This window comes from Gobius niger, assembly GCF_951799975.1.
Source record: "Gobius niger genome assembly, chromosome: 24".
NCBI classification, from domain to species: Eukaryota; Metazoa; Chordata; class Actinopteri; order Gobiiformes; family Gobiidae; genus Gobius; species Gobius niger.
The window spans coordinates 11801744-11827200 of NC_136875.1; the positions used below are offsets into that span (position 1 = coordinate 11801744).

Consider the following 25457-nt stretch of genomic DNA (forward strand, 5'->3'; position numbering starts at 1 on the left):
ACTTTATTAATAGATATAATTGATATATAACATAATAGTTTATCGACTTGGCACTAGAGAATAGAGAACCTTTTACTTTATTCAAATCACAGCAGCCATTTTGTAGAAAGTCTATTGGTATCGGTTTATATCGGACATCGGCAGATACTCAAACCCCCAGTATCGATATCGGAAGCTGGATCGTTGCATCTCCAGAAGAAAAAATGGGTTAAACATAGATTTTTTTTTGTGAGTTCCCCTTCAAAAATGGCCGCCCCCGTCTTTTCTATAGTTTCTGATGGAAGATTCCACACGTGTGAATGATGAGCCCCATAGTTCTAGGCATCTCTCACAAAAATAACTCTTAAAAAAAGGAACATTCTACTTTCTGCGAGTCCTGGACTGCATTTCCCAGCATGCACCAGGGGCTCGGAAAAGGCCACGCGTTACTTACAGCCGCCGCTAAACTCCAACCGAGCGATCTCGTCCAAAAATACACAGCATGTTTGAGGAAATGATTGAGAAATATTCCAGCGCTCGATTTAAAGCCACACTGCGGAGCGTCGTGTCTATCATTAGCCGACTTTAGCCGCGGGTTTCCAAAAATAAGCCGTTATTTGGCCCGCAGGAAGTATTTCATTGGCCCGCGAGAGAGTGACCTACTTATGGTTAATAACAACTCTCTCCCATTCATTCTCAATGGTAAATATGGATGCAGTGCACTTTTTGGCCACCAGCGTCAAATTGGGGGCGCTGTTTCACTCATTTTGGGCACCCCTGATTTAGAGATATCCATTTGAAAGTTTTGTTGTAGATTATGGATATTATGGATATTAAAACAAATTGAAAAAATGTCAATTCATATAAAACAGATACAATGGAGAGCCAGGTTTAAATTGTGTGGGTTTTATACAGTTGATATGTTAGTTATTAATATTTTTTCCAGTAAATTTTTTAACTTGCTAAATACTTGAATAAGTTCATAAGAGAAAAAAATCTGTAAGAAATTTAATTTCATCTCAAAGCTCAATAAATCAGGCAGGAATTAAAGCAGTACAAAGTAAGTGGTGCCCCTAGAGGCCATAAGCGCCGTAGCATGTCGTGTTTTTTTTACTTATTAATTGTCCGTGAGAGTAAATACTAAAGAAAAGGGACAAAAACAAATGGAGAGAGGGATATTGTACATCCAATTACACAATGGGGATCATTTTTTTCACTTAAACTTGGCTAAAAACACTGTGGCAAAAGAAGAAGCTAACAGGCTAACTGCGGCTTTACCCGTTAGCCTGTTAGCTTCTTCTTCGTGATTCCATTAGTGTGTATTGGTGAGACCGACCCGGTGGCAGTCAAGTTGCAATTGTGGTTTTCTGTCCGGAGACACCAGGGGGAGATGAAAGACCCTCCAATCATCCCATAAGCACTTGTATTACCCCCATAGGGACTACGGGAAGGATTTATTAAGGTAAACAAGCTACTTAGTACTGCTTTAAAATATATATGAAATAAAAACTCTGAAAATAAACTTTCAAAACCTTCAATATAATGTTATGTACAAAGGAAATGACCATATTTGGATTACAGCGTCTTCTCGGGGCGCCTTTTGTGCTACACGTGGACACCAAACATGCCTTTCTTACCTGTGAAAACACCCATAATGAAACACTAGCCTTTCATCCCGGTCATGTTCCGCAGTGTGGCTTTAAGTGCGAATCCAGCATAAAGTTTTACATGAGATGGAAACGTTTTTTAGAAGTGGCACAGAAGTAGAAAAGTCAGAGCAACCCATAATAACGTTTTTCACCCAAATCCATTTGAAAGCGAGTTGTTGCGTCCTGACTCTTACTACGGAGGCCAGTTAGGACCAAAAGTAGAACCAGCTGCTTGACCCTCCCCAGCCTCCGTACACAATCATTGCTGCTGTGCCAGTCAGGGCCGACATTAAGCTCTTTTTAAACCACATTTCTACAAAAGGCACTGGGCATTTTACACCTTTAAAGGAGACACAAAATCTACTCTTTTTAAAGCTTTAAACCATGTCACAATCCTCTAGTTTTGTTCTGCGAAAACCTGCTGATGTCACGAGGTGGTGCTCCTGTGTCAGAAAATGTAGGAGGCCATTGTGAGCGAAGCCAAAGTTTTCTAGTTCTTTCTAAAATGTATATACGAACACAGCCTTTTTTGATATTGAAAATGACACGTTAATTAAAATGGCCGCCCAGAAGATGTTCATCGCAGACACTTGATATTTTGGTGAATAAAATGTCAGTAAATGTTTTGTTTAATGGGAAATAAATGGATCAGACATTTTCTATCACATTTTTGGTTGTGGTAATTATCGTACTCTTTTGCAAAGGAATAAAATGGACGTTTGTTAAGTTTAACGTCACACATAATAAGAAGCCCCAAACTGTTGAGAGCTCCACTGAAAAACACAGCAGAAAACACAACTTTATCTGAATCTCCTGCTGAAAGATAAAAGGCTGTTTTACACCAGATTAGAATAATATGTCTCACCATTTATTTAGATTTTGAATGAGCCTTCATTGTGTTGGGGGGAAAAAGTGATTATTAAAAGGGTTATACTGATTTAAAAGTGTTAAAATTAAGTATGTTCCTCTACATGTTCCAGTAATGTCCTAATGTGTAGAATGAGCTCAGACCTGTTCACCACAACTGCCTCTAAAATCCTGCACTGTCACTCAAAAAGGTGTTACTTCGTCATGCATGAGCTTATTATAGAAGCTGCAGTTACACGTATGACCTGAGGTGGCAGTAGTGAGTATAAAATGGCGAACTTGCGTAATCTTACTAAACAAAATCCAGAGTAAATGTGATATTTCTTTGCAATCAGACGTTTAAGAAGAGCCTGTGGTCGCCTCTACAGCAGGTTAAAATCACTTGAACGTATTGTCCTCAACAGGTTAAACTACTTCACTCCCGTTTAAGGACTTTACTCAAAATTTACAGTAAAATCCTGGACGAAACTTAAAATAGGACAGTGGTTTTCAACCATAGAAGCGTTTGGCCCAGTTGAACATTTCTCTACAGAGCTCTTTTGATTCTTGCCTTGATCATAAAAGACTAAAAACGATCAAAACCTTATATCAACAATAACTACAGGCGAAGTTCTGCGACTCTCTAAAAATGATCCTAAGTTGAGAAACAATACGGTCTTTAGAAACATCGGACTAAAAGAAAATGTTTTAACTGAATAAAAGTTAAACTAACGTATACAAATACTCCTAAAAGTTTGTTTTTGGACAATATTCAGCCAGTCATAAGTTAAGTCGGGAGTTTTTGGTTGTCATTTCAAAAGTCTCAAGGCTACAACTTACTCTTTTTTGTTTAGAAAAGGCAATATTTATCTAAAAGTAATTCTAAAGTTTCACGTGGTTTCCAATATTGAACAAAGTCAGCGGTTCTGCGACTCCGTGGATGTATTTTACTATCGAGCAAGTTTGAGAACATATTTTAATTTAGTTTCAGTCTTTTGACGACAATGTAATTCAATTTTAGTCGAGGTTTAGATTTACAATATTTCTGCAAAGGCTTTCTAACGAGGCAAACTCCGGAGCAGTAGGGGGCGCTGTGCAGACGTACCGCCAATGCCAATGACTCACAACGAGGAAGGTTTGTCCCCATCGTGCTGCCGTATTTAAATTGCTTTCTACCTGCAGTTTCAAATTTGACTCCAAACTGAACTAAAGGTTTGCTTTTGATGAGGAAAAATCAGCAACATGGTGGAAAGCTCTAAAAAAAAGTACATTTTGTCAGATCCTCCTTTGCTCTAAAGTCGCTTCCTGAAGTGAAACATCACCCACTGCTCCCTGGTGGTGGAAAATGGTATGACACTTAAAATCAAAAACATTCGGGAAGCCACGTTTTCTTTTACATTCAAACGACATAATCCAGCGATCCCAAACCCAGAGAACTATCGGTGCCAGTCCCAAGCGTTGATAAACTCAGAGCGTTCAGACTTCGCCGAATGGATGTGATGTGTTTATTGCTAGTGACGTTGGGAAATATATCGGGGAAAACCACTAAAACCGTCTGTCCATAGCCGGCTATGCCAACGCCCAGTGGTCCCGCCAGTTTACTTTCAACCCAAAGTCGATATAGAGATATAATTTATTACGTTTATAACTATTTGTGATCGTATCTGTCGAGTCTACCTGTTTTTTTTCTTCTTCTTATGTACAACACACAGTAACAAGTCTAAGGAAACGAGTCTAAACCGTTTTGTTCCGATATACATTTATATATTCTGGGATTCAGTCTTTACATCTAAGTGGCAAATTACAAGCGGCGCCGCCTTTTCCACCAAATCATCAACCACGAAGATCACGCGGCCACTTCGTTAGGTACGCCCGGTTTAGTCCTGAGATCCGGAACGCCGGGTTCCTCTCCTTGGTTTCGTACACGGAGGCTTCGGAAAAGGAGAAGGCAGCGGTTTAATCCACGTTGTTCTGACCGTACGTAGAGCTAGCTTAGCCCTAGCTTAGCCCTGGTAGCGGTCACTGGCAGTTTGATGGTGATTCTTTGGATTACGGAAGAATTGGTCAAAGTAGATTGTAGATACGTAACAGTAAGGCGTACCTAATGAAGTGGCCGGTGAGTGAGGGAGAACTCAAAATGGCCGCCCTCAAAACTGGAGATTCTAAACCATAGAAATAAAAACGAGAGCAGAGTCTGTTAGCCTGTTAAGTGTGTTTTTCCTATAGCTGATAGCTGCTAACGGCTAATGCTAACAGTTCGCATCAGCCATTAGCTGCTAACGGCTAATGCTAACGGTTAGCATTAGACATCAATCATCGCAAATTATGAACAATGCAGATGAGGTCAAAGGTTAGAAATCAGTTATGAATGTACAAACCTTCTGATATTATACTTTAGATACAAATTAGCGCCTGAAAGTGTCTAAAATGCTAAGTCAAATTCAGTTCAGCCTCTGCTTTTTATGGGTTGGACACACATGAAATGGCCACTAAACTTTATCTTATAAGAGGATAATGATAAAGGGTTAGGAAAAAATAAAATATGAATTTGAAACTTTGGCTGTAGATCACTGATATAAATATGAGGAAAAAAATAAAATACTTTACGCATAAAAACTGCAATATTTTCAGCAGCAACATCTAGATAATGGATAGAACAAGATTTGAATGTATTGTTTTATTTTGGATCTTGTTTAGCTTCTAAATGAGCTGTAAAATCTGTAAAAACTCAAATTCTGCCTTGGTTTTTTGGGTTCAAAGCTCAATAAATCAGGCTGGGAATTGGATCGTCCAAAATCCCTCTGAAAAAAACCCTTAAAAATAGTCCAAGACTGGAAAGTTTGGAGTCTGTCGGGGGGAGCGATGTCGGAGTTAGTTGGGGTAGGCTAATGTATTCACTTGCCGTGTCTCGCCAAATACTTTAACATGTATTTGAGTTAAAGTATCTTGAAGGGCTAAAGATTCTAGGAAGGGCTCAAGTTTGGCTGACGTTGACGTAGGTATGACACGGATCTGATGGTTTTCTTTGGTGGAAAAGGCGTTTCTCGTACCGTTACAGTAAAGCTATAGTGAAAAAGAAAAAAAAGAAAATAAATCCTCCACAAAAACATGGTTCAACCACAGTGGAGACTAAACCCCACCCGCCTGGGACCTGCATCTACACAAAACCAAACACGCCCAGCTTTGAACAGCGATTGACAAAAAAAATAAATTATGGACAAAATCACCCACCTTTTGACTCCTCCCACGCAAAAGGAACTTTGAAGAAAAAACAACAACAACGCATAGAAACATTGCCAGAACTGATGCTAGCTTAAAACGCTCGAGCCTAAAAAGTCACAAAAAATTTAAAAACATAAACGCGGCGAGTGATTTTGTGCACATTTTAAATAACTCCCCACCCGCGACGTAAGAAGCAACAACGGAGAAACAGCAATAATTAAACAGTTCGTCAACAGAGACTCGTTGGAAATAAAATACTCTCAGAAACATAAAGGCAATTGAAATAAAGCACACCACTGTTTCTTTCTGGGGGTTTTTCTTCTTCTTCTTCTTTTTTTTTTTGGTAGTTCAAAAAGTTCGACCGGGGAAAGCGAGGCCCCCGGGTGAAACAGAGACGCTCACTTGTGATTGGTCGGCGTTGGCGGCGGCGGCAGCATGGGGGCGGACCTATCGTCGGTCACAGTCCGCCGCAGCTTGACCTGACGGAGCATAGAGACCATGGAGCCGGGTTGGGACGCCTGCGTTTCGTCCTCGAGGTCTTGATTGGATGGTTGTTGCTGCGGTAACGGTTGTTGTTGCTGCGGCGACGGTTGCGGGACCTGGCCTGAAACGGAGCCCCCCCGGGACAGCGACGCGGGCAGAGTCTGGTTCTGGTGGTGGTTCTGGTGGTGGTACATCTGCTGCCGCTGCTGCTGCTGCGACAGGCCGGGGAAGGCGTCGATCTGCGGCGGCTGCGGGGCGGGCATCCCCGGGTGTTTCGGGATATCGTTTGGGTACGCGGGTTCCTGATAGTAAACCTGCTGCGGGTGTTGCTGCTGCTGCTGCTGCTGCAGGTGATGCGGCAGCGGCGGCTTCTGCTGGACGTGCGGCGGGCGCTTCGGCTGCGCGTACACCTGGTTCGTGTGGAGCTGCTTCGCCATCTGCTGCTGCTGCTGCTGCTGCTTGGCTTGGTGGTTTTCCGGGATGGTCGGGACGGGCACCGGGATCGGCATGTGCCCCGGGATGAGCTGGTAGTACGGCGAGACGTTGGCGGAGGAGTGGCTGTGCGATAACGCGCTCAGGCTCTGCGTCGAAGTGCAGAGCTTGCTGTGCCCTAAAACGCCACCAGGGGGGGCGCCGGGTAGGTTCTCGTCGCTGAGCTGAGCCTTTAGCGGGACCTGCGGCGTGGATATCGGGATGGGCACCCCCCCGCTGATGGTGCCCCGGCGGAACACCGGTTTGGACGAGGGTTTTCGGCGGATGGTGGCCGTGTGCGAGCCGCCGATCATCTCGCCGTCGGCCAGCAGGCTCACGGTGGAGGACGGGCGCTTGGACTGGGCGAACTTCCGGAACTGGACGCCCAGGTCGGAGTTGCGCGGGATGGTGGAGGATTTGTCGAAGTCGGATTGGCTGAAGCCGTGGTGCAGTTGGTGAAGGGAGAGCGAGTCGGCGTCGCCGTGAAGCGAGATGGACTCGTAGTCGACTGAGAGAGAGAGGAAACACAGGGCGGGAGATTAGATTTAGACAAACACAAACTCAGAGGGAAAGGTTTCTAGGCTATTTTTTATAAAAAGGGACAAAGTTGAAAATTCACCACAGTAGAAACGATGTAAGACCTGAAAAAACTTTTGGGAAGTACATTTTCCATTCATTATTCCCACAGACTATTGACCTATTTAGCCTCAACCGAGCGCATTTTCTCCAGTTCAGTTTCACCCAAATCTAAAAGCTTCTCGACTCACAGCCTATAGGCCTCATTTGAAAGCTAAGACGTGCAAAGCTGTGAGTTTTATGTTGCGTTGTCGCTCCTTTCGTCACATTTTAGTCGGATTTTCGTCAATTTTTTACCTTGTTTTCATCACTTATTTTTTGTACTTTTGTCCTTGTTTGTGTTGCTATATTGATGCTCTTTTTTTAGGAAGCTTTTAGATTTGGGTAAAGCCAAATGAAAAGAGAAAATGTGCCCCGTTGCGAAAACCAGGGACACAAGTCGGCTGACTCAGTTTCCCACACATCGAGAAAGAAGAGTTTATTTGTGATTTTTGCAGAATCTTTTAGCTGAGATCACGAAGAAGCCTCACCATGTTTTAGATAACAGTATTGGTATATTTAAAAGTGTGAAATCTCATGGTGAACAGTCCGTGGGCGTGTCATTGTGTGTGTGTGGCTTCATGATTATGCAAAGCTTCCCCGTGTGTCTCACGCAGGCCGGCTGCTGTTGCTAACGCTCTGAATAGCCGAATGCTAACGCTTGAATACCACTACATGGAATACTACTGCATGGAATACTACTACATGGAATACTACTACAGAGGTTTGTTTTTCTGCGTGAAACCAGTGAACTTTTCCAGGCTAACTCTTCCAGTGCGACTGATGATGCCCTGGCTGTGAACATGCACAGCGCCCCCTGCTGACCATAACGTTTCCTGAGCCAACTCGGAGCGTGTTTTAAGACAGAAGGATGTAGCGCAGATTTGCATAACTCTACATTGAAAATAACTGAGCGAGGAAAATGGATTTGATCACGAGTTTGCTGAGCAGAAGGGGCGCAAAGGTTATTCCAGACGGGTGAGCGAAAGTTTGTTTATTTTGGCTTGTGGTCGCTGTGCCGTGTGTCCGTTTGCTTTTTGATGTGGCCATTGTTGTGCTGTAAGCTAATGTGGTGTGTTCAGGTGATTGGATAGTCATTGTAGTCATTGTCCATGGCACTAATGACTGTGTGTGCTTCTTCTTTCCCTCTGGTCACATGTGTGTGTGTTGGGATAATGTTGCTAGTTGTCATTGTGCTGCTAGTTGCTGTAGAGGTAGGTTCAATGAGAAGTTGATTGATGCAAGAGATACTTATTCATATATTACCTGTTTGCAAACCTTTTTTTTTTTCCTTTGATGGCACATTTTACAGCGGGTATGGCTGCTTGGAGATATCCTGAGAGGTTAGCTTCAAATGCTAACAGATTCTCCAAATATTATCAGACTTCCATGTGTTACATATCATTGGAAAGCTTGGAGACAACACTATGTCTCACTCAAAATGCCCCAAATCCGAGTTGTGTCCTCCGTTTCTGTAATGGGTCACAAATCTGTGTTTCATGGTCTTGACAAGACTATTTTCTAAAAGCCCATGGGAAAAATGAATGTGAAATCTACATCTAGAGCACAAAAAGAATGCCTACTGTTGCTCTAAAAAAAACATACCATAGATAAGAGGAGGTTTCTTCAAGACTGAACAAGGGAGACATGTTCAAGACGGAAGAAAAGAGAGAGGACAGACGTTAGACACGAGACGATCTCAGACAGACACTGGAAAAGAAAGAAAACACAGAGAGGCAGTGCTTCCTGTCACAGACTGACCGTGAGAGTGGATGGTGTCCTCGGAGCAGGACGGGGTGGTGGTCTGGGTGCTGTACCCGCTGGAGCAGTGCAGCGAGTCCCGGCTGCTCCTCGAAGTGTCCGAATGAAGAGCTCCCAGCGTCAACGCCAGCTGCTCACGCGCCGAACACGACTACAGGCAAAAGAAAACACCAGTATTGGTTTTCAGTGAGGGGTCGTCACTCAGATATTTACTAAATTACATCTCATTACGTCAACGAAGACTAAAACGATATTACATTGACGCATAGTGTTTTATGACGATAGCGTAATGTTGTCGAGCTAAATTTAGTCAGCCTTAATCCACATTTCCAATACTTATCGACCTAAATTGTGCTAGTTTTTACTTCCAGAGTCAAATCCTGCTGTTTATGGCACAGATCCACGTGTGATTTCATTCTGCAGACTTGATCGGATGTATCGGTTTGTGTTTGTGAGCCTTTGTACCACGTTTGTACGCCGCGTGGATGTCGTCTCTTGTGGTTAGCTTTGGTAATGGCTACTTTGTGCCACGGTGTAGAGGCCAAGTTTATCATCAGCCACTGTCATTTTACATTTCTACCGTTAATGCAAAGCACAGCATAAAAGTGGTGTGACGTAAACAAGCAAATCCTGAATGAATCTGCGAGCAGCCGGCGGGCTAGTTAGCTTTAGCCTGCTAGCTTCTTTGCGTTATCAGCATCAAGACCTTTTGAAATGTCAGAGCTCCACATTTGTTCTTATCGTTGGTCCTCAGCCTGTCACATTTAGTCCCAGGTTCATGATGATATAGTTGTGGTTCACTAAATGTTTGTGTGAGAGACACAGTTTGCAGTTTATTTGGACAAATTATCCCATTGACTTCAATCCTAAAATATGGAATAAATTACACGTAGACCTTAAACGATGTCCAAATATCAGACAGTTTAAATATCGATACAAAGAATGGATATTCTCTAAGTATGTATCGGAAGAAAATCTCTGACTTTTCATGTTCAGCTGTTGCAAACCTGATGTTGACTGGTAGTATTCACACTGTATATGACAACTTGATTTAGATCACAGTGCTCAAATTACTGTTTTAAGGAAGCCTAAAAAGTAAATATGAAAAGAGACTGACAGTACTTAAAAGGGGTGGGACTAAATAAGTGTTTACTTCCCCCCACTCCTTTTCGGACAGCCTAATCTCAAAGGTGCAAAAGGTAAAACAAAATTGTTTGTACTAAGATGTAAATGTATTGAGCTGCACGTCTGAAACTGAGCTCACAACTGCCACAATCATGGCAGGTTGTATTTTGAGTTCGTATGAGTTTGTGTTTTTATGTTTTGTTTATGGTCCGAAAAAGGTTATTCATCATCATCATCATCATCAATGCATTTCAACGACCGTTAACGATTTTCAGTTTTGTTCTACGTCACTTCCGGTCTCCATGGCTAATGCGGAAGTGTTTTGTCTTTTTTTCGGAATAAAAAGGTTGTTTTTTTTGACAGATTTAGGGGAAATTTTAACTTGAATCTAGAATGCAATTGTGTTAACTACGTATCTGTGAAAATGTAGTCTAATGTGTCACTTTAAATAACAGTCATGTATATTGCAGTTGTTTTTAATGTGACTAAATCTAGTTCTCTCCAAACTCCTCCTCCCTGTTTTTGTTTGACGCGTGTCCACAGTAAAGAGTCTCCAGCGCTGAACTTTTCATAGCAGATCGACTGGTTTGATTTATTGTTTTTAAACCTCTAAACCAGTGGTTCTCAACCTGGGGGTCGGGACCCACTAGGGGGTCGCGAGACAAATTTGGGGGGTCGCCAGAGCATATAGATAAAATATATATTTTAATATTATTATTATGGTGTCGTAGCATACATGCTGTTTTACCAGGGTGCCATTATTTGTTCTAAATTTAATTCATTTTTGTTTTAGCCATTGTTTTTTCTTTGTTTTTTAAGAGTTATATAGGTTAACCTCTTAACTCCCGCCTGAACCGAGAGGATCTTTTCCCTCACGTCATCAGATTTTTTTTCCATCATTTGGGTATTCTACTCATTTTTGTAACTTTTTCATCATTTTTTCATCATTTTTTGTCACATTTTTGTCCATTTTTTGTAATTTTTTGGTCAAAATTTTATCACATTTTTGTCATTTTTCGTCAATTTTTTATCAAATTTTGGTCATTTTTTTGTTACATTTTGGTCATTTTTTGGTCATTTTATGGTCATTTTTTGTCACAATTTGTAATTTTTTCGTCAATTTTTTGTCAATTTCTTGTCAATTTCTTGTCAATTTCTTGTGACATTTTTGCCACTTTTTCATACATTTTTTGTCACTTTTTTGTCACATTTCCGTCATTGTTTTCGTCTCAGTTTTGTTGCTATTTTCACAGCTTTTGGACTGGGGTAAAGCCAAACTGGAGAAAATGTGCTCGGCTCTAAACCCCCATCTGAACCAAGCACATTTTCACTAGTTTACAGAGCCACTGTACTCTGATGATGTGAACCAGCCTTTCTCCCCCTCTCACTGAAAGAGCAGCTCTGGCAGCTTTGGATTTATCAAAAAAAAAAAACTAAATACAGCCCGTTTAAAGAGACTCGTGAGCGCTTACTGACGCCAAAGCACCCACTGGTCGCGGATTACCTTCCCGGAGGCCGACATGGCGCGGGCCCTCTCTCCCGGGTGGCTGTATCCGATGTGGGGCGGAGCCAGCAGGCCGTTCTCTGTGGCCACGCCTCCGCCGCCGGAGGGACACAGCTGATTGGTGGAACCCATGGAGTCCTGAAAGAAGACGACCAATCAGACGCGAGAACTGACGGGACGAACTTCCAACTTTTGAATCGTCGGGCACAGGATCTTTGAAACGTTATTGCTGTTTTTGCTGGTTTATCAAACACAATGGAGATTTATATTCAATTGTGTTTATCAAGATCAACACTTTTTAAACTTTTTCACCACCAGAATAAAAAAGTGGATTAACTAAATTTTGTTCTGACTGATAATTTTACTCAGAATCTTTTTTTTTATATGAACTTGACTTTGACAAAACCAAACAGAAGCAACAAAACATTCAAATCCACACATTACAAGGGAAATGACACAGAAAAAGTGCAATATAAACAATAAAAAGTACAAATATTGTGCAAAATGATAATTAAAAAAGTAACAAAAGAAAAGTTTGTTCCGGTGAAATGAAAGCAGATAAACACATTTAAAACCTTGATTCTGAACAAACGCATCACTATGAGATGAGGTCACGTGACTTGACAGTGGGGGATTATGGGTAAGTTTCCTCACGGCGGCCACGTCCCTGCGGCTATGGCGGCGGTCGCCCTGGTAACCCGAGGCGGCGCGGCCACAGCGGCGCTCGCCCTGGTAACTGTAGGTGCGGCGGGCGTTCCCGTGGCGACCGCGGCGAGACGGGGAGTTCCCCTCGCTGAGGGAGCGGGCCGACTCGCAGCCAATCAGGAGGAAGGGGGCGGAGCGTCGCTGCATGAGGAGAGCGCAGGCTTTTATTGTGAAGGGCACTTGGGTGAGAGTTCGGCGGCTGCAGGAGTCGGAGAAAGTCCAAACGCCTTTGAAAGATTTAAAGGGGCTAGATGCAAGTTAGTCATTTTATACTCACTACTGCCACCTCAGGTCATACGTGTAACTGCAGCTTCTATATGAAGCTCGTGCATGACGGCACTTCAGACCCGAATTAACACCTTTCTGAGTGACAGTGCAGGATTTTAGAGGCAGTTGTGGTGAACAGGTCTGAGCTTCTACACATGAGGACATGGCTGGAACATGTAGGGGGAGGAAAATACTTAGTTTTAACATTTTTAAACTCCGTATAGTCCCTTTAAGGCCCCTCGACACAAACCTTTATCAAATGTAATAACTTTCATAAAATATAATCGTGTATCATCATGGGCTGTAATAGCATTAGCTGTTTAGTTTAAATACGAGTTTATTCAGCTTAGGGATGGGACGGTATGACATTTCCAGGGTATGAAAACCGTGACAAAACATACCGTGATATCACGGTGTACATGGTGAAGTTGGGCCGCATTCAACAAACAGGGTTTGTTTATGGTACATCTGTAATTGGTTATGTCTTTCCTGTACATGCTGCTAAGAATCAATAATGTACAATTATGAACAAACTAGTAACTTCTTATCCCAAATAACACTTAAAACAAAAGGATATTTAAACACAGACGGAGTTTGCTGATGCTCTAAAATCACTATTCGATGTCTGCCCAAAAACTTCCAAAGTCAGGCTTGTCATTATAATTTGCTGCTTGATCGCTGACAAAAGTAGTCTGTGCTTTCATCTATATATGGAAAAATAATCCTAATAGTAAAACGTCCCGCATCAAGCGTTCAACAAACTTCAGTGCTTGTCTAATAATCGACCGACTAACAAACTGTCAGGTAAAGGTTCTCAGAGGGTTAGAGGGTTAAAAACAACCATGTTATCTGCCTATGGGATGATCAGATCATTGTTTGGGTTGATTGGTTTGATTACGGCAGTAGCTAAATGAAAATCAGTGCGTCTTTGGCATTTGGCAAAAGAAGGCTAAGCGTTTTCTGAAAAATCCTCCTAAAACAGTGTTGTCTCGAGCGCGGCTGATGAGCGACGGACCGGATGATGAACAATCCAAACCAAAAAGGCTAACAGGCTAGCGAAATGCGAGCTAAAGCGCTAAACAGCTGCTTCTCAGCCGCACTTGGCAGCTTTTAGCACCACAGATCCAAACAAAGCTTCATATCAGGGGCAGCGATCGTATTAAAGGTGGACAGTGACTTTAGCGTGCTCTTCTGCTGCTGCTCCTCCGGGCCGTGTTCAACAGGCTGACGGCCGAGAGGGTGAGGGACCCTCTCAGCCGTCAGCCTGTTGAAGGAGTAGAAGGGAAGAGTGGGGACCTTTTTTGGGCAGAAATACCATATAAAACAAGCATTTTAATACCATCACATAGGAGATCCTCACAGTGCTGATACCGCAGCATTTTAATACCATGGTACCCATTGAAACCGGTTATCGTCCCATCCCTAATTCAGCTGCAACGCTCTGAGGTCGTAATTGGAATTTTCAAGTGGGAAAAACACCAGTTACTGTTGGAACAAAGCATTAAACTCTTCACAACTTTCAGGACCACTGTCTCAATAATCAATAATGCAAACAACAACTTTCCTGCAGGTTCTTGAGAATAAATGTTACAATTAGATGTATTAATGTACAGTATTTCCTGAAGGACTACCATAACAAGTATCGATACAATTATCAGGTGCACAGCCTTTAAACAAAGCTCCAAATTATGGTCATTCCAAGCAAAAACAAATCTTACGGTGAAAGAAAATCAAACATGGCTTTACTTCTGTGCATAAAGCAACTGAAATTAAATAATCCACACATTTAAAACCAAGAGAAGAAGAAGCTTTGCAAAAGAAAATAATGTCAAACTTATATTGTGGGTAAAAGAGGCAGAAAAGGCCGATAGCAGCAGTGAAGACTAAAGCTCCGTTACCTGGATGTGGAGACCGTCCACGGTGCAGCTGATGGAGTCCAGAGACGGGACGTGCCTCACGGAGCCGCACTGGTAATTACTGAGGGAAGGAAACGTTCACAAATAAAGATACCCATCGTTTTTTCGGGTGGTGAATAATAACGTTACCTGCTGATGCTGCTCTTCCGGGACAACGAGCTGCTGGGAGACGCCGGGGGAGTCTGGTATGTGTAGTTAAAGTCTGAGCCTTTCAGGTCCAGAATCACCTGCAGATGATCATGAAGTCACTTAGAGACACAGAATAACGCTGGGACATGTTTGTTTTGGGAGCGCGTGGGCACCTGCTCGCTGGCCGGAGGCAGTTTGTGAGGCTCAGCTGTCAGGTTGGTCAGGTCTTCCAGGATGGTCTGCAGATGGGTCACCTCTCCCAGCATGTTGATCTCATGGTCCTACACACACAGACATATAGATCGTATGTTTGTGAGCTTGAGAGCGGGGGAAAGTTTTCTAAATTCAGATTATGTAAACTGGATGAGCCTGATGATTTATACATTCACTTTCTCAGTGTGAACTCGTGATCTTTGAAAACACACAAGCAAAAATGGTACAAGTTTAACATGTGCTTGTGTGTTCTGCTTTGTAGTGGACTCCGCCTATAGTTTCTCATGTATCCTGGAAGCTTAAAGGAACAGGCCGCCGTTTTTCCATACTGAGATATGTTCTTACCTACCTGAGTTTGGAAAAATGGTGGCCTGCTCCTTTAAAGGGGGGGTATTATGCAAAATCGACTTTTTCAAGCTTTACATCATGTTATTATGTCATTCCCTCATTAAAAACATGCCTGAAGTGTTGCCTTGGCACATTCACGTATTTCTGAGTAATCTGTGAAAACTCTGATGGCGGCCATTTTAGGGATAGGTTTGCCTGAGTCCTCCTAGGAACGCCCCCACCTCCTGGAGACGCCTCCGAGCTTTCGTCACCAGCCGAGTAACCAACCACTGCTCCTCAGCAGAACCCCCTCCCCACTGATGCCACAGACAGCGTGTGGAGGGGGCGTGTCGGAAAGGGTCAGAGGTTCTTAAAGAGACAGAGGCCTATTTCAAGACAGTCACTACAGCCATTTTGAGAGAGACATTTTATACAAGGCAGTTATTCTAATTTACTGCATTTACAGACCAACAGGAGGTTTGGTCATCATTGTAGTGTGATATAGACTGGTGCTATGTGATTGAAAAAAGCATAATACCCCCTCTTTAAAGGAACAGGCCACCGTTTTTCCACACTGAGATATGTTCTTACCTACCTACCTCAGTTTGGAAAAATGGTGGCCTGTTCCTTTAAAGAGCACAGGGATCTACTTATTAATTTATTTGACCTTAATTTAACCTCTTACCCACCACCTAAACCAAGCGCATTTTCTACAGTTCAGTTTTACCTAAATCTAAAAGCTTCTCAAATGGAGTTTACAGCCTATAGGCCAGATTAAAGCCTTCTTTGGCCTAAGACCTACAAAACAGATCTTAACGGATCTTTGTCCTCATGTGGTTGCCATTAGGGCTGCAACTAACGATTATTTGGTAAGCGATTAATCTACGGATTATTTTCATGATTAATCGCTTGGCTTGGCTTGGATGGTGTATGAAAATTGTATCTTTAAAAAAAATGTCATCACATAAAGCTGAAGTGGCATCGCTTGAGGACATGTTGAAGCAGTAAACTTAAAGTGAATGTTTGTTCGAGACTCTCTCACATTTTTATTGCCTTTTTTAAAATGTTTTCTATAGGACCGGTCAAACATTAGGAAACACTTTTAATGCACTAGTTTTTGATTATTTTCAACACTTTTTACATTGTATGATTCTCATTAAACTATGAATGAACATATGGGATTATGTGGGGAAACAAAAAAGGGTTAAATAACTCAATGTGTTTTATATTCAAAATTCTGGACCCCGGATAAAGCGGAAGAAAATGGATGGATGGATAAAACTGCCACCCTGTATTCTTGGCATTCTCTAAATGAGCTTCAAAAGGTCGTCCCTGAAATAGTTTAACAGTCTGTGAAATAGAAACCATTTCTGAGACGAGAAGAGGCTCATTGAGAAAATGCCAAAAGTTTTTAGTATTAAAATGACAAAAACTCAACAAAAAAGTGACGAAAAACTCAACAAAAAAGAATAAAAAAACATAAAAAGGATACACAACACAGCAACAACGCAAGGAAAAGCATCTGTGACAAAAATCTAGCAAAAAAAGACAAAAAAAACAGCAAAAAAAAAGACAAAAAAACAGCAAAAAAAAGACAAAAATCCATCAAAAAAAGACAAAAATCCAGCAAAAAAAAAGACAAAAATACATCAAAAAAAGACAAAAATCCATCAAAAAAAAAGACAAAAATCCATCAAAAAAAGACAAAAATCCAGCAAAAAAAATGACAAAAATCCAGCAAAAAAAGACAAAAATCCAGCAAAAAAGTGACAAAAGAGCAGCAAAAAAGTGACAAAAACACATATGATGACAATGGCGAGAGGAGAGAATGGATTTGGTTTTGGCGGGTGGTAAGAGGTTAATATAATCCTTTTAACTGCGTTCTGCGTTCGTGAATGACTTTAACGTGTCTGAGTTTCTGTGGAAGCTTCTTCGTGACACGGCTGCAGAATCTTACCAGCACAGGCTTCAGCATGGTGACGAAGCTGCAGTATCGAGAGCGCTCTTCGATGAGCGCCTTGCAGACGGCTCTCTTCTCCGTCTCCTCCAGGACGGCGTAGCGAACGTTCACGTCCTGCAGGGCACTGTCCAGCTGCCCCCGAGCCTCGCCTTTACCTGAAACACACCAGAACACACACACCGGGGTCAGACAGGAGACGACTACTACTGCTACTCCAATAGAATACTGCAGACATCAAATTTAGACAAAAACACAATGGAAGTGACTTGTAATATTGGTGAAAGAAGAAACTTGTAGCTGTCGTGGACAAAACCAACCAGCAGAGGGCAGTGCAGCACCAGGCATTAACACCGCACATTAGTTTGACCTCTACCTCCTCTGCTCTGTCTCCATGGCTGCTGAAGCTAATAATAACACAAAAAAGGGTGAAACAATTCTCCGTGATTTACTGCAAATTAATAAAATCTGCAAATCCTAACTAAACTTAGGTCCATCTGTGAGAATTTCCGCATTTTCGAGACATACAGGACAAGACCCTGCCATAGAAACAAACACATACTCTATATTCTCGATCAACACACTGATTGGATAAAGACGGAAGCATCATCCAGTGGTTCCCAACGTGGGGGCCAGGACCCAGGAAGGCTTAAAAGGCAAATCTGTCACTGAGGCAATCTGTGAAGGGCAGATTATTTGTGTCAATATTCAGTCACGGTCAAACAACTTGGATTTCATTGCTTCAGAAAAGTACAGACACTACTGGTCAAATATTACTCCAAAAAAGCAGAACTAGAGGTGGGAACCACAGATTAATCGCATTAATAATCATAAAATCTATAATTAAAAGTCATATTTGTGTGGCAGTGTTTGGTCCAAGTGCTGCCCCCTGCTGGCCTGACTGAATCCTTGATCATTATTGCCCTCTATTGACTGTAAAAACTAAAAGACTGTCAGAATTGTCAAAAAAAAAAGTATCTCTATTGTATCATCCTGCAAAATAAAGTAAATAAATACATTTTTTAAAAGTAATACTACTCAAATACTTAAGTGAATTTACTTTGTTGCTGACCATTAAGGTATGTATGAGGTACGTATGAGCAAAAATTCTACACACATGGTTGGAGAAAGAACAGATGCACGGCTCGGTAGCACAGCGGTTAGAGCTCGTGCTTCAGAGCTAAAAGGTCCTGGGTTCGATTCCCGCCTTTCTGTGTGGAGTTTGCATGTTCTCCCCGTGTCTGTGTAGGCTTCCTAAAAACATGTACAATAGGTAGCGTTCACGTGACATCACAACTTTCTAAAGAGCCTATAGTTTAACATTGAGGTGGAGGTCAACTGACGGTAACTATGGTAACTGTGGTAACTGACAAAATGCATATTTTTATGTCTGTTTTTTGGCTCATATCTCAGTCATGACTGGAGGAATCCACATGAAACAAAAACTGTCACAAAGTTAATTGTCTCCTCTATCGGCATATATGAACTAATGTCCAATTATTATCTCTGAAAAATGTCAAAAAGTGGTGACAATACGTGAAAACATCACCATGATATTGTCCAATAGAAAGGATTTTCAAACATTCAACACAAAATAATATCACAGGTTTGTGAATCCAATCACGATCAAATACTGAAGAGGAAAAACATTTGTCAATTTTCGTTTTGGAGATTTCTTCCAAAAACTGCATTTCTCCCATAGAGTTTGCCCTCCATCTGACATTATGACATCACATTCTAAATCGTGAACGCCACCTATAGGCCAGGATGAAAGAGTGTGTTTGAGAGTTCGCATGGGGGACGACGGATGGAAATTAGCCCAAAGCTACGATCCGGCGTGGCGTGTTTACATGCATGAGGCCCATGTACGTTCATTAACATGCACCGTCCCGACCAAATAAACCAATAAATAAATTAAAATGTCTCTATGCATTTAAGGATTAAGGACTCGCAGCTGAGAATCAAGGGAAAAAAGTAAACTAAAGCGTGAGAAAAGGAATGGATTTTGATCCGAATTGAAATCATTCTGTGTCATCTAAAAAACACAAGCTTCTTGACTGGAGCCACAGTAACGCCTCAGTTGAAAGCTAAGACCTGTTGCGTTGTCACTTTTTCATTGTATGCTTTTGCTGTTTGCTGTGGTTTTATCACCTGTTTTTTGTTGTTTTTTTGTTCACCGTTTTGTTGCTTTGTCATCACTTTTTAGTTTCCCATTTTGTTTGTCGCTCTTTTGATGCTTTTTCTGGCTGCCTTTTCATCCTCATTTCCATCTTGTTTTTGCTTTAAGATTTGGGTAAAGTCGACCCGGACACAATGAGCTCAGTTAAGGCGTTGAAGAAGGAAACAAATGCGGTCTTGCCCATTATTCTAACGTATTATCTGCACAGCCCGAGGTCAGCAGGCCGTAGTTAATGTCAGCACTGTCCCGAACGTTCCTCTGCTCGGCTGTGTTTGGAAAACAGCTGTGGCGCATGTGAATCAGCCCGGTGTTCCTTCAGGTGAGTTTCCACACGCTGACACACACCGGAGGAGGTGAGCAGGAGTTCACACCGAAAACAACCACCGTCTGCCTGAAACCCTGACGTCATGCGCGAGGCGAGACGTGGAAAAGATGAAGAGGGTTCAGACGGGAGACAACGCGCCTCAGAGGGAAAACGGGGCTGAGGAGGTGCTCATGAGGGGCGCAGTGGAGGTAAAATCACCACTGGCTTTTAAACTTGAAATAGTTAAGTGATCACAGGTTACAGCGAGAAAAATGATATGCTTTTTCATGCTATTTTAACGCATAAACCCCATGTTTTTACTGCCACAAAGGCACAAAAGATGCATGTTTCTAAAGACACCCATTCCAGTAAACAGAGGAAACAACAGGGAACTTTTAAGCAAAGATAATGAATGTATTGTAGAAGTACTGGCATCGAACTGTGTTTTTGGGGCATTTCTACAGTGGTAAAGGAAAAACTTACATGTGCCAGACTGTTTGCTATAGAACTATAGGGTATTCTGCTCTGCTGCCAATGGGCGAGGATCACGCTCCTGTATGGTCCTTATGACGGGGAAAGGACATTGCTATAATACCGACTCCAAGAGACACTTGGGAGAATCAAGCAGTTCTTGGGACGTTTCAAGTCCATTAGAATCAAAAGCCTGGCTCCAAAGAGGTTTTCTTTTTCTAAAAATTGCTATGACCCATGTGACAACGCTGGGGTGGGTGAAATAACCACGCTTTTTGTTTATCAACCCGAAATTTGGAAGCATTTTCAGTACTTTCACTGGCTCCAGAGCCTGTCAATCAAGCTCTGGAGCTCTGTGGAGGCTCCGCCCGCTCCTCGAGTGCAGGGCTTCCCGCCTTTTTGCCCTTTTAAGGAACAGGCTGATTAGGAGGAGACGGAGCGGCCATTAAATTTCACACAGGACTCGGGACCTTTTTCACTGAACGGGGCTGAATGGGACCCACTCATCTTTATTAAATTATATCTATGTCTGTTTCGCTTGTGTGCGTCTCTGGTGTAAATCTACCTTCAGACGAATCCCAGGCGAATCATTCGAGAAGAGCTGTTTATACTGTATGTAATACGGGGTGTAACTGTACCGGGCCAATACTGAACCGTTTTCGTGCAGTACATTCAGTTCGGTCCACTTGCGAAGGTACAATTTTGGTCCATAGTAGCACAAGTTTGAATACAGCGTTAGAAATGTTTCACACGGACGCTATTGACTGACAGCCTTCTCCTTGGGCATATTTTGGTGGATAATCATGAGCACTACCTTTTGAGAGGTGGCAGTGATTATACCCATTCATTTTTAACTATATAAAGTATATTAACATCTCATAATGCAAGCACGTAGCTGGTTTGGACATACTGAAGCTACGCAGGACGGGAGCCGTCCTGGGAGATCAGCAGGACATCCCTTTACTCATCTGTGGAAAAGCATCATCTGTATTCCAGTGATGCACAAACTCTGTTCTCCGGAGCCTCCATGCTGAGCGACTGCGTCCCACCTCAGCAGCGATGATGCGCAGCGAGAGGCCCTGCTTATGGAGCTCAATAACCCGACCATGTTCAAAACGAGAAGGTTTTTCTTTGCCTTTGCATCAGGACGTCATGACAGTGTGAAAACCTGACAGAAAATGACTCTGAATGCACATCTTTGCTCAGTTGTAAAAACAGAATATTTCATTTGGTCTTTTTCAACAGTTTACTTAAAATTCTCACTCCCATTTCTTCTTGTTGCATATTGAAGTTCTACTTGGAACCTTGGTAAGATCCAACCATTTTTCAATTACTCTTAACCTCTTAAAGGAACAGGCCACCGTTCTTCCATACTGAGATATTTTCTTACCTGAGCTTAGACGAGTTGATATGTACCTGTCTGGTCTTTGTGTGCGCGCTCAGTCGCACAAAACGACCAGAAGACGTTGTTAGCATTTGGCCTCTCCCAGTATAATCCTATAGCTCCAAACGGGGTGAAGTTGGAAGCTCTCACAATCTTCCACGTGCACAAAGACCAGACAGGTACGCATCAACTCGTCTAAGCTCAGGTAAGAACATATCTCAGTATGGAAGAACTGTCACGCAAAAAGACCAAAGATGTTGTTAGCATTTGGCCTCTCCCAGTATATTCCTATGGCTCCAAACGGAATGAAGTTAGAAGCGACCACACTCTACCATGGGCACACACAAAGACCAGACAGGTACAAATCAACTCGTCTAAGCTCCGGTAAGAACATATCTCAGCATGGAAGAACCGTGGCCTGTTCCTTTAACCCTCACCTTAACCGAGGTGAAGTGCGACTTTACCCAAATCTAAAAGCTTAAGGACTGGAGCCAGTTTAATGCCTTATTTGAATGCCTTGATAACCTACAAAACTCATCTAAACAGATCTTTTTCCTTGTGTTGTTGCCGTGCTGTCGCTTTCTTTTTCAATTCATTTTAGACACTTTTTTGTTGGTCTTTTGTTGCTTTTTGTGTGTGTCCTTTTTCAAGAAGCTTTTAGATTTGGGTAAAGTCAAACTGAAGAAAACGTGCTGGGTTAACTTCTTAACTCCCACCTGAACATGTTTTCTCCAAATTCTCCAAATCTAAAAGCTTCTACAAAACAGCAATAAAAAACGAGAAGAAAATGAGGATGTAAACGCAACAAAAAAAACGCTTAAAAGTGATCAAAATAAGCGACAATAATGATAAAAACTCAACAAAAAAGTGACAAAAGAGCAACAAAAATTCAGCAGAAAAAAGACAAAAATCCAGCAAAAAGAGACAAAAATCGAGCAAAAAAAAAGAGACAAAAATCGAGCAAAAAATGACGAAAATTCAGCAGAAAAAAGACAAAAATCCAGAAAAAAAAGACAAAAATCCAGAAAAAAGTGACAAAAATCCAGCAAAAACATGACAAAAATCCAGAAAAAAGTGACAAAAATCCAGCAGAAAAATGACAAAAATCCAGAAGGAAAAAAAGACAATAAATCCAACAAAAAAGTGACAAAAAAGCAGCAAAAAATGACGAAAATTCAGCAGAAAAAAGACAAAAATCCAGCAGAAAATGACGAAAATTCAGCAGAAAAAAGACAAAAATCCAGCAAAAAGTGACAAGAATCCAGCAGAAAAATGACAAAAATCCAGCAGAAAGAAAGACAAAAATCCAGAAAAAAGTGACAAAAATCCAGCAAAAAAAAGACAAAAATCCAGCAGAAAATGACGAAAATTCAGCAGAAAAAAGACAAAAATCCAGCAGAAAATGACGAAAATTCAGCAGAAAAAAGACAAAAATCCAGCAGAAAAAAAGACAAAAAATCCAACAAAAAAGTGACAAAAGAACAGCAAAAAAGTAATCAAGTGACAAAGCACAATAAGTGACAAAAACACATAAGGGAAATAAAAAGTGACGACAATGGCGAGAGGAGAGAATGCATTTGGTTTTGGTGGTAAGAGGTTAAGGTCGGGGGTTAAGAGGTTAAACTTTTCATCGGGACTGTATATTCTCGGGTTGCAGAATCAGTTCTAAATCAAAGTGAAATCACAGTTGTTATGGTTACAATGGATTTCACACTTTCATCTGCTGCCTTTGTGTTGCTAATCCCCGCTCCTCTTTGACTTTCTGAATTGAACTGAGCAAAATAATCATCCATTTTGTTGAGGCTGCAATTAGCAAACATGCTCACCCTTTCATCCTGCCGTCATTAGCGCCTGTTAGCAGTTAGCATGTACCCATTAGAGCCACTTTCACAGCACTGAACCGGTTTGTTAGCATTCCTCTGCGGAGAAGGTAACACTAGCCCGGGGCCGAGTTAAATCAGGCCCACACCAGGGGAATTATGGGTATTTTCTGTGTATACGTATGCTAGTCTGCGGCCCACACGGATCAGAATACAGCGGGACTGACTTCAGCGCCGCGTAGGAGGCAGGGAGAAGCTGACAGAGTGTTGAACAAGTAGCAACAAGTTAGAGATTATACGTAATAGCCATATTGTAAATCCATTTGGCAGCGGTTCAAAGCTTTACTCGGAGTAATTCTGGCTCTGGTCCATTTTTTAGGATTAGCAAAGGGTTTTAGCGTGACTTCAACCATTTAGGACCAAATCTATGGACACACCAGAGCAGTGTCAGCCCAAGTTTGAGTTTAGGGAAATATGGGCCAAGTAGCGCTGCTTCAAACTGATCATCTGTGGTGACTTCATGTGTGTTGTGTTCGTACTGTCCTCGAAAAGCTAAAATTATAACTTTGGAGCTTGACATTTGCAACAACTCTTCCTCCATGTGACGTCTTTGCCACCAGGAGTTTATGCACAGGTGTTTTTTTCCCCTTTGCAGCAGTGAAGAGGAAGTCCAGCTGTCACCACATGTTTGTTTTGATCCTGAAATCACGTGATGTATTTGCATTTGTTCATGCCTACTTACATACATGTTTTTTTACATGAGCAAAAAGGAACAGAGGGAAGATAAATATGCATTGATTTTGCACTGAAATGTATTACTACAGGGGTAGGCAACGTCACAAATTCGGCCCTCCAGTACAAAACCGCTGGCCCCCCAAGAGAATTTTGGAGAAACATTTATTCATAAACCGGAGACGGAATGCGTGAAAAAGGCTCTACAATGTGGAAAATACTGTCAATATCTTCACATTTCCCAGCAATACAAACCCATTAGGTAATATATTATGTGCAAAACTTTTATTTGTACAAAAAAGGTGCTTTACTTTGGGCTACAATTGTGTGTTTCGGCGCTTGGTGTTTTGGCAATGAAGAAAATCGGCCCTCCATGACACAAACTTGCCTCCCCCTGTATTAATATAATAATAATGGCTTACACTTGTATTGCACTATTAAAGCCTCAAGTGCTCAAGCTACAAGACAGCTCAATGCCTACTGCCTACTATTGTAGCCACAGCTGCCCCTTGGGGTAGACTGACATAATCAAGGCTGCCAATCTGTGCCATTGGCCGCTCCATCTACCACCAACCACACACACACTCATTCATTCTGGACTAATGTACATGTGTGGTGTTAGGGGAAATTGAAGGAAACCTACGCAGACACAGGGAGAACATGTAAACTCCACACTCCAGGCTGGGAACCGAACTCGGGACCTTCGAGCTACAAAGCACAAGCGCTAACCGCTACGCCACCGTGCTACTGTACTGATTTTGGCACTGAAAATCCTCTGTAAAAAAATAATCTGTGGCCTGAATGGGTGGTCTGAATTGTTTAGTCTGTGCTTTTATTTAAAGGGGCTAGATGCAAGCTAGCCATTTTATACTCACCACTGCCGCCTCAGGTCAAACGTGTAACTGCACCTTCTATATTAAGCTCGTGCATGACGGCATTTCGGATCCAAATTATCCTCGTTTTGAGTGACAGTGCAGGATTTTAGAGGCAGTTATGGTCTGAGCTCATTCTACACATTAGGATATTGTTGAAAATTATGAGTTGTAGAAAAAAAGTATATTAAATAATAATATATGAATAAGATGCTTGACAATGGCCAAATAAAGCTTCAATTCCATTTTTTACTGGGACAGATTTTTCTGAGGTCATTGTGCACTGGGGCGGTCATTTGTTGCACCACGTAGTATTAAACATGAAAAGTTTATATATATTCCAGCATTAAAATCCCTTTAAAAAACATGGCAGAAGCAGATACAGTATTATAACAGTCGCTGTAACTAACAGCCCGGCGTCTGAATGTCTTTCCAGCTCAGTTTTATTTTTCTGAAGGACTGACGCTAAGCAACACCAGAAGCACATGGCTACTTAATAATGCAGCTGTGTTCTGACTCCCTAATG

General features: G+C 42.0%; 2 protein-coding genes across 2 annotated transcripts in view; both read right to left on the reverse strand.

The window, feature by feature from the left end:
• Positions 1 to 5466: 5466 nt before the first annotated feature.
• LOC306982457 (uncharacterized protein) lies at positions 5467 to 7327 on the reverse strand (the record flags this gene model as incomplete). The annotated part of the gene is made up of 2 exons (XM_079582392.1): positions 5467 to 7158; positions 7315 to 7327. The coding sequence occupies 2 exons, from the start codon at positions 7325 to 7327 to the stop codon at positions 6095 to 6097; spliced, it is 1077 nt and encodes a 358-aa protein (XP_079438518.1). The 3' UTR covers positions 5467 to 6094.
• The window catches only part of LOC306982456 (protein MTSS 1-like), a gene marked incomplete at its 3' end in the record, with an annotated part of 85976 nt that continues 66613 nt past the window's right edge, over positions 6095 to 25457 (reverse strand). The window contains exons 7-15 of the mRNA XM_079582391.1: positions 17170 to 17327; positions 14846 to 14953; positions 14673 to 14770; positions 14526 to 14604; positions 12310 to 12501; positions 11656 to 11793; positions 9027 to 9177; positions 8871 to 8897; positions 6095 to 7158 (exon numbers count right to left, since the gene is read on the reverse strand). Coding sequence (XP_079438517.1) covers positions 6095 to 7158; positions 8871 to 8897; positions 9027 to 9177; positions 11656 to 11793; positions 12310 to 12501; positions 14526 to 14604; positions 14673 to 14770; positions 14846 to 14953; positions 17170 to 17327 — 2015 coding nt within the window. The remainder of the gene's footprint in view (positions 7159 to 8870; positions 8898 to 9026; positions 9178 to 11655; positions 11794 to 12309; positions 12502 to 14525; positions 14605 to 14672; positions 14771 to 14845; positions 14954 to 17169; positions 17328 to 25457) is intronic.